This window comes from Electrophorus electricus, chromosome 2 (assembly GCF_013358815.1).
Source record: "Electrophorus electricus isolate fEleEle1 chromosome 2, fEleEle1.pri, whole genome shotgun sequence".
Taxonomy (NCBI): Eukaryota; Metazoa; Chordata; class Actinopteri; order Gymnotiformes; family Gymnotidae; genus Electrophorus; species Electrophorus electricus.
The window spans coordinates 831793-848694 of NC_049536.1; the positions used below are offsets into that span (position 1 = coordinate 831793).

The following is a 16902-nucleotide window of genomic DNA, read 5'->3' on the forward strand; positions in this document are numbered from 1 at the left end:
CACCGTCACAACCTTCATCATGGCTGCATGATACAGGCATAAATGTTCGGTGTTAACAATGTTTTATGGAGCTTCTGTGTAAAAGTAATATTCCAATTAACATTAGTCAATCATTTTGCAAAGTAAATTCATTGTCATTTATATAATCCTTAGTTAATCAATACATTTCCACAACCATGCAGGTGTGATGATTATACCTACACTAATTTATGACTATGCAATATAAATAACTACAGCTGAAGGGAAACAGTAAATTATGTAAATACTGTTGGTGGTGTAGTGAATTTGATTGCCTGGAATGCACCTTGTCATAGTAATATTTAACTGACGGTGAATAGTATATCATATACTATACTTAAAGGCTAAGAATGCAGCAACCACAGCAGATCTAAAGGTCTGCATATATTCTGTTGATTTAATTAAACATAGTAATGATTCTTTTTCTGGTCACGTACTCTGTCAGGTTCTCTGTATCAGAATTTACAAATAAAACTACATTTATTACCATGGTATTCAAACAGGCAGCTAATATAATCTAATACTATATTTCAGCAAAAGTTAAAGTGATAGCTTTGTGTGCACCACTATCAGATCTTTGCATCTGTGGCTTTACTGCATGCTATGATGTTTTTGCTGTGGCACAGAGAGAGGATCCAGAGGGGACAGCAACACTTCACTCTGGCTTCAGAGGGGAGAGTGTGACTTCACTGGCTCTTCAGAGGGGAGAGTGTGACTTCACTGGCTCTTCAGAGGGGACTGTATGACTTCCCTGTGTCTTTTGATGGAATTTCCTGTGTGAGATACAAAGATAAGTGAGCAATAACTGTCCTGCAGCCATACATGATCTACGCATGCGCAACTGACATCAAGTTGAGGTTACCTGCTGCAGGACAGCGCCTTCACACTCTCACTTTCAGATCCGCACCATCAGCTCCTTACAAGTGCACCTCTAGTGGTTCATTTCAGAATTGCAGCCACACCTTCCTGCCCTTATGACAGAATGTTTATGTGCCAAAGTGTATACTGCATGTAATAACACTGCGTTCATGTACATGTGGGCAGCCGTTTTGTTCTATAGTTACACCCTGATTAACAGAAGCTTCATTTGTGTTCCATTCAGCGGTATCGGAATAATCCAGGGTCAAAACCAAAAGAGCAATCCAAAAAAAGGGGCAGGCAAAAATCGAAGACAAATCAGGGTATGGTACACACGAAGATCAAAACTAACACTCAGCACGCTTAAAGAACCTAAAGGTAATACTTCGCAATGGCTGAGAGCTCGAGACACGCTTAAATACAAAATCCTCTGAACACACAGGTGACGTCAATATTCCGGTGATAACGATCTGATTGAACGTCTCTGATTGGCTGAGTTGTTGGTCCGGGTGACAAACAGGCTGCTGGGTAGTGTCGTGTGATAGGCGATCGGGCGGTATGGCATCGAGCATTTTTGCAGGTTTGATTGTGTTTTAAATATTTTAATACAGCATCTATATAATTCATTTGTATTTGTCGACATAATGTGAATAATCTACATTCTGATTTCCAGTACTTTTTTTGCACCATGTGTATTTCACTTGGTGCAATAAAACCAGTTTTGTTTTCTGATGTAAATATAAGTGAATAAATTTACTGGCGCTTGTACTGTGTATAATGTCATTTTTAGCTTAATAACCATAAAGTTTACAACAAAGCACCTGAAGTTGAATCACAGGGTAAAAGCTTCAGATTTGCTTAAAGTAGTAAACGTTCCTGCTTGTCCCATTACCATGTCTGATATAAATCCCTCTGAGAATCTGTGGCAAGTGGTAAAACCTATCTGAGGTCTGGTCACAGAACATCAGAGGAATCAACACAATTCCCCAAGTCAGTGTGTAACATGTTTTTAAACTTTCTGAAAAAGAACTGAAGTATTTCCACCAAATATTATTTTATAGATTTATGTTTTTGTTCTAAAAATATGTAGTAGGATAACTTATATTTTGAAAAAGGTCTAATGTTGGAAATATATATTTTTTAGAAAACAAAAACTTAATGTGATTATAACTGAGATGAGATAAAATCATCATAATTGATATAAAAGCATTATAATTGCACGAGTGCATGTACTTTGTCAAATCAAATGTATTTATACAGAGCTTTTTTACAACAGATGTCACAAAACAGCTTTACAAATGTCCATGCCCAAGTGAGCAAGCCAAGGGTCACAGGGGCAAGGAAAAACTCCCTAGAGCATAAGGAAGAAACCTTGAGTGGAACCAAGACTCAAAGGGGGACCCATCCTCCTCTTGCCAACAATGATCACCGCAATAATAACAATTTCAAGAGAAAAATGAATAAATAATAATAAAAAACAACAACAACAAAAACCAATTAATGTCTAATCTGGTTTTCTAGAAGTCTTAGTCTAGTCCCGATGGTGTGCACGTGTCCAAAACCCATCCCACAAGAGAACATCTATCAAGGCAACGGAGAAGTAGTTGGCCTGGCATGGAGATGTGGTGGACCACAGCAGGGGACATCAGTAGCCATGGCAGCTGAGATGGGTTGAGGCTCAGTAACATATCATCAGAGTTAGGTGTACCTCGGCAGAAAGACAAATAGGTTATTAGACATGTCCAGGTATGAGAGTGTGTAAATTAAACTATAATATGCAACAATGGATTCCGGCAGATCTAGCTATGGCAGCACAGCTAAAAGGAAAGAGCCAGAAGGAACCACAAGCATGAGGGCACCCTGGAACATCAGCACTCCACTACTCTCAGTCAACAAACTTGAGTGACAAAATAGAGGTGAAGTGACAGCATCATACAATCCCAGTTTACAACTGGGTAGATTTTCTACTGCGATAGATTTTCTTATTCTTGGTACTAGTAAAGAGCTGCACCTGTTGATCTAAGCAGACATGGTGGATTGTAATGCACTAAGAGTTCTCTAAGGTACTTTGGGGCAAGACCATTCAGTGCTTTGTAGGTTATTAGAAGTATTTTATATTCAATACGAAATTTTACTGGGAGCCAATGTAAAGTAGCTAAGATAGGAGTGATGTGATAAAATTTTCTATTTCTATTAATAACCCTGGCTGCTGCATTTTAAACTATCTGGAGCTTGTTTAGGCACTTAATAGTATAGCCAGATAGTAAGGCTGTAATGCCAGTATACCAGTGGTTTTCAAATGTTTTATACCACGTATCACCTCAGAAAATACTCGGCTCTCTAAGTACCACCACTATGACCAATGGCATTTTATTGTTACTAAAACCATAGTTTGAGAACCAGTGCACTATACAATCACATGTATTGAATAGTGTAATGAATAGCGCCTTCCTGAGGCGCTCGATCTCATCCGCGCCGTCCCCGGCCTTCCCGGACCCACGGTTCACCCAGAACCCAGAATCTGCCCAAATTCCTCGCCAGGTGACCTCTGTGATCTCTCCAGCAAGGAGGCGGGACTATGGTGACAGAGGGTCGGCTGTTGTTTCGCATGTTAAGTAGCCGTGTGCAGTTGAGTATGCGTGTCAAGTAGCTGTGTTTCATGCTGTTAGACTGGCTTTTTAAAATCTTGTATCCGTGTGTAATTAAATTCACTTTTAATCATGATTAAGATTGCATGCGTCTTCTGCATTTCTAAAGTTTTTCCACATTTTTAAAAATAGCTCCCACTAATATACATATTGTTAAAAGTGAATGTTCATTTAAGAATAAGATTAATAAAGTTGACTTAATTGAATGTAATTGAATTAAGTTAATTTAACCCAATCATTTATACACAGGAAACCGAACTGTTTGAATAGTTTTTGTTTATTGTTGATGAAATAAATAATAAATCAATCAAAATTGATTGCGGCTGGCCGCTCTCCTTCACGTCTCTGCGCTGGATGTACTTTTGCAACGCCTCCATCTTGCTCCCAGGCCTCACTTTCTGCCGCCGGATCCACTGGATGTATCTGGATTAACAAAAACACGCGTGTCACCGCAAAACCTTCCATGTTCCAATGCTGCTGCGTTTGTCCTGCATGAATACAGTACATACCTCCTCTCCTCCCTTTCCTTACCCTCGTACAGGTCCCCGTACGAGACGCTCTGGTGTTCCCCGAAGCCCACGAGACGCTCGTCTTCCCGCCCAGGAGAGGAGGACCCATCCTCCTCATGTACTGGACCAGAGGCTCATGTACTGGACCAGGGCGTCCTTGTTCGCCATGGCAGGGTACATTGAAGTGGTGCCACCCTTGCGCTCCCGTTGATGGGCCGCCAACACCATGACAGGGTATCCCACATCGTGCGTCAGCAGCCATTTGAATGTCTGACCCCGGTACTGCCCGAACTGGACAGTGCTCTCGCTCGGCACCAGCCGGGCGTTCCCGGGGTCGCCCCCACTCGCCACCACTCGGTCCTTGGCCTCCTCCCGCACCCTCTCGGTGCTCCGAGCCCGAGACAGGGCTGGCCGCCGCTTGTAGGCATGGACAGCTCCACGGCCTCGGGCGAAAGCTGGAGGGTGAGTTCGCCGGAGGTCTCACGCCTGAATGTGGGCTTGTAATCCATTCTGTCCAAAAGGAGACAAGAGAGGAAAAGACATAAGCGTTGTACGCTTGCTGCGCTCGCACGTCTGCAGAGACAAAAGACGACGCGCGCACAAGTAAAACTTTGACAGACTACTTACTTGAATCGCATACAATGAGATTGTATCTTATGTTTACAAATGGGACTGTATCAAATGTTCAAATGTTCACTAAATGTTCACTAAATTAATAGCTATTATCCCCACGTTTAGTCCTTTCACTCTAAATCAAGAATAATAGGTTAAAATTAGTTTCAGTGAGTGCTAGAATTGATAGACAAATTCAGAACAATAAAATAATTTTTATCTTCATCACGTTCATATACTGCTGAGTTTCATCATACATCCACTAGAGCTACAGACTACAGTGAATCTGGAGTATTTGATGATTAAGTGTAGACCTTTCTATTTACCGAGAGAGTTCTCCACTATCGTCACCACTGCTGTTTACATGCCTTCCGACGCGAATGCCAAGTTATCCATGGAAGAGTTGAGTGCAGCAATCAGCAAACAAGAAGCTGCGCATCCAGACGGAGTTTTTATTGTTGCGGAAATTTATGAACTGTGCTGCCTAAATTTCATTAAAAATGTCTCCTGCCCAACCAGAGGAGACAACACTTTGGATCAGGTTTACATGAACATTGCAGAGACATACAAGGCTGTTCCCCTCCCCCATGTGGGACAGTCCGATCACCTCTCATTGTTCCTGCTTCCCAGGTATGTGCCACTCATCAAACGTGTGAAAATAGCAACAAAGGCTGTTAAAGTGTGGGCAGAAGGGGCTGCCTCCTCTCTACAGCTTCAGTTTCATAACACTGATTGGAGTATGTTCTCCTCACAGGCCACTGTGGACTCTCACAGAGTTCTGAACAAATACACCTCTGCTGTCACGGACTATATAAACTCATGTATTGATAATGTCACCACTGTTATATATGTGAAGATCTTTCCTAATCAGAAGCCCTGGATGAGTGCCGAAGTTGCCTACTGCTGAAGGCATGAGACATTGCTTTCAGGGCCAAGGATGCTGAGGCCTACAGCTCAGCCAGGGCCAATCTGAAAAGGGGCATTAGGAAAGCCAAACCCACCGACAAACTATCTATTGAGGAGCACTTCCACAGCTCCGACCCCCGCTGCATGTGGATGAGCATACAGTCCATCACATGCTATAAACCACCCCCACCAACTCTTCCATCTATCACTACCGGATGAGCTTAATCAGTTTTACACTCGTTTTGATCACAGCAATAGACAACTCACCACATGGGATGGGCCTCCTCCTCATAAGGGTGAACCTCCCATGTTATCCACTGAGGATGTGAACAGCTAGCCACCGGCCCTGATGGCATTCCAGGACATGTCCTCCGAGCGTGTGAAGAACAGCTAGCTCAGATCTTTAATAACATCTTTAATCTGTCACTGGCTCAGACTGCTGTTCCAACATGCTGGAAGACATCCACCATCATGCCGGTACCAAAGCAGTCTTCTGCAGCATGTCTGAACGACTTCCGCCGTGTTGCACTCACACCCATCGTGATGAAGTGCTTTGAGAAAGTTGTTCTCAGTCATCTGAAGGCCGCGCTTCCACCATCACTGGACCCCCACCAGTTTGCATATTGTACAAACAGAGTGACCGAGGATGCCATTTCTACTGACATTCACTCTGCCCTCACCCACCTGGACAACAAGAACACCTATGTATGTATGCTCTTCATTGACTTTAGCTCTGCTTTTAATACGGTCATCCCGACCAGGCTAGTTACCAAGCTCAGTGACCTGTGAGTCAGCACCCCCTTGTGTGACTGGGTTTTGGACTTCTTAACCAACAGACCCCAGGCTGTGAGGTTGAGCAGTCACATGTCCACCAGCCTCATTCTGAACACAGGACTGTGTGTTGAGCCCTCTGCTCTTCTCCTTGTTCACCCACAGCTGTGTGCCTCTGCATAAATCTAACATCATCGTTAAGTTTGCAGATGACACAACCATGATCGGACACATCAGCGATGATGATGATGAAACAGCCTACAGGGAGAAGATCCAGCATTTGGCAACCTGGTGTTCCTCCAATAACCTCTCCCTCAACACTGAAAAGACCAAAGAACTCATTGTAGACTATAGGAAGACCAAAGGCTGCACATGCTCTCCTGTTCATATCAACGGAACAGAAGTAAAGCGTGTTTCCAGCTTCAAGTTCATGGGGGTCCACATCTCTGAGGATCTTTCATGGACACTCAGCACATCTCATCTGGTTAAGAAGGTGCACCAGCATCTTTATTTCCTGAGGAGACTAAGGAAGCACCATCTGTCTCCTCAGATTCTGACTAACTTTTATCGCTGTACCATTGAAGGTGTTCTGAGCAACTGTGACAGTGTGGTACGGCGGCTCCACTGTGGCCGAAAGGAAGGCCCTGCATAAGGTGGTGAAGAATGCTCAGCACATTGTTGGCGCACAGCTCCCTGCCATTGGAGACATTCACCACCAGCGTTGTGTGCACAGAGCACGCAGCATCATCAGGGACTCCTTCCACCCCAACCACACTCACACTACCATCTGGGAGGAGATACAGGAGCATCCGTGCTAGAACCAGTTGGCTCGAATCCAGCTTCTTTCCATTCACCATCACTCTACTTAACTCTACAATACACCGATAAATGTTGCTGCTCCTACACCGTCCATGCGGTGTACCATGGACTTATTTATATTTAGCATTCACCATACTGGATATAGTGTATGTACATCATACACTACTGTTTATATCTATCCTGTATATACTATATAAAGATACACTGTAAATATTCACTACACTATTGTACATACTGCCTACATTGTATTGTAATTTATATTGTTATACTTAATATATTACGTATATATCTTATTATATTTTATATGTCTCACAAATATAACACACACACACACACACAATTATATATATATATATATATAAACAACTTTACATATATATTTTATATATAATGCCATACTTATATATTTATAGTGCACATTTTGGCACGCTTGTTTTGCACATTGCTACTATTTGCACTTCTGGTAGATGCTAACTGCATTTCGTTGCCTTGTACTTGTAATGAGCAATGACAATAACTATCTATCTATCTATCTGTCTGTCTGTCTGTCTGTCTGTCTGTCTGTCTGTCTGTCTGTCTGTCTGTCTATCTATCTATCTATCTATCTATCTATCTATCTATCTATCTATCTATCTATCTATCTATCTATCTATCTATCTATCTATCTATCTATCTATCTATCTATCTATCTATCTATCTATCTATCTATCGTCAAACTCAGTTTAGCGGACACGTTCAGGAAATTAGGTAAAGTCATGTGACAAGGGGATTGGCAAGCTTGTAATTTAAAGTCGATTAGCTTCACCACTAAGATAACACTGCCCTTCAGAAGGCATGGCGCTGTCGTGTCTACCTCAAGGTGGTTCTCCTTAGTACTTCCTAATCAAAAACAGAAAGGCCTGAACAATGCATTGACCAGTCCACTATTACTGAACAACATGTGAACGAGACAATGATAAAACATGCTGCCAGTGCTGCAAGTACTCGGAAGTAAGTCTCTCTTTTCTGTCGAACATTTTAAAAGTAAGAGTTAAGTTTGACGAGAACTAAAAGTCGTAATTTGACAGAAGAGCTATTAAAGATCATCAAAGCCTACGCTGTTATTTGTGATTTAATCCTAAGTATTGTAAATAATGGTGGCAGGCGTGACACTTGGACATGTTGGACTATGTTACGTTACTCTAGCCTGTCACAACTTGTTTTTTTTGAACAAGGACGTTCTCTTTGCTGTAAGTTAATTTACGTTTAGAAGATTTATATGTGGCTAGCCTGCAAACGGGAAAACAAATATCTGATCATAAGTCTAAAAATATTTTTTCCCTAGTAAAACTGTGGTCCCTTAACAAAGTATTTCTAATGTTCGTCACATCACTGTGGTACAGTTTATAGTGGTATGTAACTAGGGTGAAGGAGCATGACATGATCTTCTGGGCTTCTGCATTTTGCTTGTTAAACTGTGAATAAGTCACACCTGTAACGAAGCTGGCCCGAGTGCCGCAGGGCGCACAGACTCCCTCGACTGAGACACATTTATTCACACACAACACTTATTGGGAACATGACTATACACTTAACAATAAACGAAGACTGTTACTGCTACAGAGCGAGGACTTCACACACGTCCTCACTCAACTTAAACCACACATACAGGGAAAGAACCAACCTCCATGTATACCACCGCCATAGCCTGCTACACTTAAGACAAAATGCACAAACCTACCTGGACGACGGCGTGCTTCAGACGCTTTGTGAGCTCGGGTTGCTATGCGTACCAGGCCTGCAGACCACGGCGTCGCCTAAGTCCGAATGCCGAAGGGGGAGACACCGCAAGCGTTGTGCAAGGAAGCAGAAGCGGGGGAAGCGAGCTGGGGTCCGTGCTAGGCTAAAAGCTAATCCTAGCAGCCCAGCTCTACCATCTCTATTCCTTTCAAATGTCTGCTCCTTGGATAATAAATTGGACTGCATCAAACTCCAGCAGACTACAAAGCGAGAGTTCAGAGACTGCTGTGTTTTTACTGAAACGTGGCTCAGCGACAGTATCCCAGACGCCGCCATTCATCTGAATGGATTAGTCTTAATCCGTGCCGATAGAGACAATGCACTCTCCGGCAAAACACGCGGCGGAGTATGCATTTATATCAATGAGTCCTGGTGTAAAAACTCTGTGCTTGTCGTTAAGTACTGCTCACCGCTGGTGGAGTCTGCTATTGTCAGATGCATACCTTTTTATTTACCGCAGGAATTCACCTCCGTGTTTATAATCGCGCTGTACATTCCACCCAGCGTGAACACACGAGAGGCTCTCCAGGAGCTGTATGGAGCGATTAGTGAACTGCAGAACGTTCATCCAGACGGACTGTTTATTGTCCCCGGAGACTTCAACCACGCAAACGTCAAGTCACTACTGCCCAAATTCCATCAACATGTGAACTTTGCAACGAGAGGCGCGAACGCGCTGGATCTCGTTTACACAAACATCTCCGGTGCGTACCGCGCCCATCTCGGATACTCTGATCACATGTCTGTAATGTTGATTCCTGCATATAGACCGATGGTTAGACGCTCGAACCCGCTTCTGAAGCAGGTGAGAACCTGGCCAGCAGGAGCCTTCTCTGCTCTTCAGGACTGTTTTGAGCAGACGACTTGGATCACGTTCAAGGAGGCTGCTACTGATGGTGGCACTGTTAACCTGGAAGAGTATACAGCATCAGTGACTGGCTACATCAGCAAGTGCATTGATGTTACTGTCTCCAAGACCATCACCACACACCCCAACCAGAAGCCATGGATGACTGCTGAGGTGCGCATGCTACTGAGGACCTGTGACTCAGCCTTCAGAACAGATGACAGAGAGGCTCTCAGGAAAACAAGAGCCAAACTGTCACGTGTGATCAGGGAAGCAAAGCGTGCACACGCACAGAGCATCCATGGACACTTCAAAGACACTGGTGACACACGGCACATGTGGGAGGGCATTCAGGCCATTACTAACTACAGGAAAACATCACCTTCCTGTGACAGTGATGCTATCCTCCCAGATGCACTGAATGACTTCTATGCACGGTTTGAAGCACAGAACAACGTTGCAGCAGAAAAGTCCATCCCTCCACAAAATGACCGAGTGCTGTGCCTGACGGCGGCTGATGTGATGCGTACTCTGCGTGGAGTTAACCCACGGAAAGCTGCTGGACCAGACAACATCCCGGGTCGTGTGCTCAGAGAATGTGTTGACCAGCTTGCAGATGTCCTGAGAGACATCTTCAATATCTCTGAGCTGTGCCGTGGTCCCAACATGCTTCAAGACCACCACCATCGTCCCCATGCCTAAGAAGCCCACAATGTCGTGTCTCAACGACTACCGTCCCATCGCACTCACATCCATCATCATGAAGTGCTTCGAGAGACTTGTCATGAGACACATCAAGACCCAGCTTCCCCCTTCTCTGGAGCCCCTGCAGTTTGCGTACTGCTCCAACTGCTCTACAGATGATGCCATCTCTACCACACTTCACCTGGCACTCACACATCTGGATAAAAAGGGCACCTACATAAGAATGCTGTTCATAGACTTCAGTTCAACATTCAACACCATTGTTCCTCAGCATCTGATTGGAAAGTTGAATTTACTGGGCTTGAACACCTCCCTTTGCAACTGGATCCTGGATTTCTTGACTGGTAGACCTCAGTCAGTCCGGATTGGGAGCAGCACTTCCAACACCACCACACTGAGTACTGGTGCTCCCCAGGGCAGTGTACTCAGCCCTTTGCTGTTCACACTGCTGACTCATGACTGTGCAGCGATGCACAGTTCAAATCACATCATCAAGTTCACTGATGACATGACTGTGGTGGGTCTCATCAACAAAGACAATGAGTCAGCCTACAGAGAGGAGGTGCGAGAACTGGTGAGCTGGTGTAAGGTCAACAACCTGTATCTGAATGTTGACGAGACAAAAGAAATGGTTGTTGACTTCAGGAGAGCAAGGCGAGATCACTCCCCACTTGCCATCCACGGCTCCTCAGTGGAGATCGTCAAGAAAATCAAGTTCCTTGGCGTTCACATAGCGGAGAACCTCACCAAGAGAGCCCAGCAACGTCTTTACTTCCTTCGGAAGCTGAGGGGAGCCCATCTCCCATCATCCATCCTCACTATCTTCTACAGAGGTACTGTAGAGAGCATCCTGAGCAGCTGCATCGTTATCTGGTTTGGGAACTGCATCGCCTTTGACCGCAAGACCCTCCAGAGAATAGTGAGAACAGCTGAGAAGATCATTGGGGTCTCTATTCCCTCCATCACGAACATCTACATAACGTGCTGCATCTGGAAAGCCACCAACATTGTGAAAGACCCGACACACGAACTGTTCACCCTTTTGCCATCTGGAAGAAGGTACCGCAGCATCCAGTCCCGCACCTCCGGACTGTGCAACAGCTTCTTCCCAGAAGCCATTAGACTCCTGAACTCTGGCTAACTCCAATTCAGATTCCAAAATGGGCACTTTTTATACATGCTTATACACAGTCACACACATACATACGTATGTACATATCTATACACACTCACACATTGTTTTGCATCGGACTAGTGCTGAAGTCAAACCTCACACAAATAAACTTATGCACTCCTGTTGCAGTCTTGCACATTATCCTACTTGCTAGAGTACTGTACTAAACCAGCACTGTACTCTGAACTGTTCTGGCTGCTACTGGTGACTATGTTCAGGGTAGCATGTCAGTGATTCCTATGCACAACTCGCTTTATATATGTCCAGTACTGTGTACTGGACTAAATAATTGCACTGTCTACTCATTTTGTATTTGTCTTGTCCTGTATTTATTATTGTTTATTTAATGACACTTTTGCACTATATTGGACTGTTTGCACTTGTGTAGCATGTTTTCTGTTGCACTGTTGTTTTGTGTTGCACCATGATCCTGGAGGAACATTGTCTCGTTTTTGTTGTGTACTTGTATATAGCTGAAATGAGAATAAAACTTCTTTGAACACTAAACCCTGTGGTTGTGGCTGGCTGAGATTCACAGTACGCATGTGGAGCCCCCCTGCACTCGGCGGGCCTTACCACGTGACTTACACGGGCGGAGCAGTCTGTGCCAGTACCATCGTGTCCTGCTTCTTCCACATGGGATGTATTGTCACATTTTATTTTGGTTTGCTATATTTTAATCACCCTTCTTGTTTATTGTAATCAACTTGTTTTATATTTGTTTTGTTTTTTGTGTGTGTCTCTGATTTCCACAGATAAGCACTCTCTGTATTATGAATACACGATCCAGTCCAGACACTCCAAAAATGACATCTTTGACTTCACTGCAATGACTGTTCTAGATGGAAGACAGATCGACTCCTACAGAATCAGGACTCCCAAACAGGACTGGTGGAAGAAGCTTCCACAGAGAGGCCTGCAGACAGGCACTGATGAACTACAGGAGTATGGACATTGGTTAAATGACCATCTCCATTCAATTATTAAGGAATTGGGACAGAAGAAGTCAGGTGAGAAAATGTTTGTCAGTTTCTCCAAAACTTTATTTTATAATAATAATGTAGATCTACACAAATGCAGCAGAAGTGGTAGATTTATATTATTAATATAACAGAAGGAGTAGATCTACATTATTAATTTTTATTTGTTCAGTTGTGGAAATCTACTGAAAAGGTCAATACAAGAGCAATAAACAAGCTTGTTAATTTGCTTAATGGAAAACATCACTGTGTTAAATTCTCCTGAGCTGCTGCTTCAGACTTTATCTGATCATACAATCTCAGTTCTGATGAGGATCAGACTGTTCTGTACATGCAGTAAGGAACCAGATCTGGGCCTTAATGTTTCAGTGAAGTCATTGCTATACTGAAAGATGGTCATGAGTCAGAAGGCCACTGTTGGAGGTGGTGCAGGAAGAAATACCCACCAGGAAACACCATCCACCCGTACCTCCATCAAAAATACCATGTAACCATACCTCCTTCAAAAAGTTACTTTTTTTTATTCATATTTGCATTAATGTTGTATTGTAGTATTGGTTTTATGTGTTATATTGTGATTTACATGTAAATAAACACTTAGTGCCATTTTAAATAGTTTATACTTTCTTGCGTGTCTGTTCATACTGTGGGTGCCTACAGTGTGTAAACAGACTTTTACACAGTACTATACAGAACTGAGTTGATTTACTGTTCTGTCATTCCATTCCAAGTTATTCCAGTCTGCACTGGTCTGTGTCCTGAACGAGCTGCTGTACATATTTAACATATCAGTAATTAAAACATCATATAGTCCAGAGAGCAGTCTGCACTGGTCTGTGTCCTGAACGAGCTGCTGTACATATTTAACATATCAGTAATTAAAACATCATATAGTCCAGAGAGCAGTCTGCACTGGTCTGTGTCCTGAACGAGCTGCTGTACATATTTAACATATATTGGTAATAAAACATCATATAGTCCCGACAGCACAGTCTGTGTCATTCGGATATGTATACACTAGGTGTAAGCTCTAGTGTGTCACTGCTTAATAATGGGCATGTACACTCTGTAGAAAGACTTGTGGGAGAGTGGAAAACTCATGAGAAATGTCTGTACTAAAATTGTCTGTATACTGTCTGTGTCTCAACCCAATTTCAGATGTTCACATCCTTCAGTGGAGGTTTGGCTGTGAGATTAATGCAATGTTTATTATTTAAAGTTGCATTAATAAATATGGCTATTATGGAGTAGATCTCATCTCTTATGACTGGATCTCCAAAGAGTGGAAGGCCTCAGTTAAGCAGGTCCAGCACACAGCAGAGAGGTGGAATTCTGAACATGGACAAAACATTGTTCTTGTGCGATGTGTGGAGTGGATGAAGATTTATTTGAACTACAGTAATACTGAGATCAGTCAAAGTGAGTATTTGGTCTCCACAGTGAAACCTGTTTGTTTACTTCTACAGGGCTTTTCAACTCCATTTGTATTCCAGACTGGAATTGAATCTCTGCACTACACAACTACAGTACACACAGACCTCTTTGATACTAGTAATGTTACTGTAAAACAAGGCCAAGTGTCTTTTTGTATTTATAAAACATAGATTACATTTTCAAGCATGTGCTCACCTTCACTCCTCCTTCACTCTCTTCATTCTGTTGGTGTCTCACATTAAGAAAGATTCAGACATGAGGAAGATGATTGTTCAAAACCAAAGTGTAGAACTGAGTCTGAGCTTCACAGTGCTGAAATAGTGGATACATTCTTCTCAGAACAGGTGTCTTCATAAATATGGTGACATGGTTCTGAAAGAATGTGCAGCCAGTTATCCACAGTAGTGATGTTTTTGATAGAAATCTGCTTCTAATTGAAGGGAAAGTTGTGTTTACACCTGTGCTCTCTCTAGCTCCACCAGTTGTTTATGCATTTGTGAAGAAATTTGTGGATGACCCAATCAAACTGACCCTGATCTGCCTGGCCACTGGCTTCTACCCTAAAGATGTGATGATGAGTGTGCGGAAAGACAGTCACCCTGCCTGAAGAGCTGATAATGTCCTCAGGAGTCAGACCCAATGATGACACCTACCAGCTGAGGAAGAGTGTGGACATCCTGGAGAATGATGATGCAGATTATGACTGTTATGTGACTCACAGTAGTCTCAAAGGACCAGTAATTAATATTTGGGGTAAATGCAGCAGTTTTGAAAACTTTTGAAAATAATTTAATTTCATACACCTACACTAATTTAAAATACAACAATGTACAGTGAAAAGGATTTAAGCTTGTGAACAACATGATGGTTCAGAGTTCAATTTATTTATTTATTTTTAGCTTTTTTTTCTTCAAATTCACATTTTTAGTGGTGTTTAATGTTTCAATTGTGCATTTTGTTTTCTGAGATGGTAAATGTAGTAACTGTTCCAACATTCTGGTTGGTGTGACGAGAGGAGGACTGGTGGGTGGTGCTGCTTGTGGTTACCGAAGGAGAAGAGAAGGTAAAACCCAGTGCCGGATTACCAAATAGGCAGAGTGCCACAAGGGACAAAAAAACCTGTTAGGAGGTCATTTGCGAAGGTTGGGTTTATAGCCCTGAGATTACAACTACGGGCCTCCAGGATTAATCCAGAACTGATAAAACTGAATAATCACATTTAAAGATGCATAGGGTTAAACAATTCTTGTGCAGTATATCAGATAACGCTGGAAATTTGATGTGTGCACTGAAGACATTTGGTCAATGTTGTGTAATTTTGTAAAGAATTTGTAATGTTAATGGTATCAGTTAAGCCTGCAGTACACAGAACTCTTGGACCAAATCTTTTCTCTCCTGAGTCATTAGCTAAAACTGTAGATTTCTTGACCTAATCACAAGTCTTGTGTGTAGAAATGTAAACCTGACATAAGTTAAAGCTACACATTTGCAGTGTGCACATAAGTATCAGTGAGTTGTAAACCGGTGAAGTAGATCTACTGCTTATTCTCTCCTGACTTTCCCAGGCAGGGACAGAAATGGACAAACAAATACGACCAGCAATGGATGTGTGACTTGTACTACAGCTCCTCCTACAGGTAGGTCAGGCAGTGATGGACATGTGACTTATACTCTAGCTCCTACAGGTAGGTCAGGCAGTGATGGACATGTGACTTATACTCTAGCTCCTACAGCTAGGTTGGGTTTGCATTGGTAAGTTAGCCATGTACAGTCACAGTAGTCACTGGCATTAACACAAAACAAGAAGAAAAGTCTCCTCAACAAACAATTGATGTGATTCATGATGATGTGAATCATGTGATTACAATTCATTCATTCTCTGTCTGTCTGTGTCTGTCTCTCAATGTAATGGTTTAGTGAAGCATCAGTAATGGAGGGATGTCCCAGATGGCAAGTGGTTCTCCACCCACACTGTGATCTCTGGTGTTACAGCCACAGATGTGTGAGTGTCTGCTACAGATGTGGGAGTGTTTGTGCTACAGCCACATCCTCCTCCAGCCCTCCATCTGTTCATCCACGTTCATCTTAGTTTTTTGGATTCACATGGGGACGGTTATTGCTGCTAAACATCTTATGGAATGCATGTCCAGCACCTCTTTAGTTTCTTCTTGCATTTCAATAAGTTTACATAATTACTGAAGGTTAAGAGAAGTGAATAAGGTTGAGAGTTGGCATAAAGACCCTCCAAATTCCTTCCTCTCTTTCAGTGCAAGCTGCTCACAATGCGTCTGCCTGCATGTGTGGTTTGTTTTTGTTTTTTTTAAACCTCAATTTTTAATGTTGAATATTTTTAAATAAAAATGTTGAGCTGGCTGGCCTCTTGTTAAAATAAAAGGTGAAATATATAAATTGTAAAAAAGGGCACGGAGCAGGATGCACAGACTCCTTCGCCGCAGACAACAGTGGCCCGCCCACATAATGTAATCTGAACATGGATACATATAACTAGCTCGAACAACGTGGATATTAACAAGGCGCCACGAACATATATGGTTAACATGAATACACATCAACACGAACAATGACCAGCACCGCGGCACACACCAACAGGGGTTTAAATACACACATCATTAAACCAGGCACAGGTGTATGCCATCATGGGGCGTGGTTACAAGCAATACAAAGTGACTTCCACTGCAGGCGGCGGGCCGTACCACGTGACCAGTGACAAGGGGAGTGTTCCGTGACATAAGTCCTATATAGAAGGCAAGAAAATGCTTTAAATTTATAGTTTAATTTAACTTAAACTTTATTTAAAATTAAATTATATAGAGCGATGAAA

At 42.8% G+C, this 16902-nt stretch overlaps 1 protein-coding gene across 1 annotated transcript; it reads left to right on the top strand.

Moving 5' to 3' along the window:
* The first annotated feature begins 7915 nt into the window (after positions 1-7915).
* On the top strand, positions 7916-16423 carry LOC113583826 (major histocompatibility complex class I-related gene protein-like). The gene is given in 8 exon segments (XM_035522980.1): positions 7916-8131; positions 12402-12666; positions 13846-14045; positions 14534-14648; positions 14650-14813; positions 15028-15123; positions 15626-15697; positions 15978-16423. Coding segments are annotated over 8 exon segments (954 nt in total). The 5' UTR covers positions 7916-8103; the 3' UTR covers positions 15992-16423.
* Positions 16424-16902: the final 479 nt, after the last annotated feature.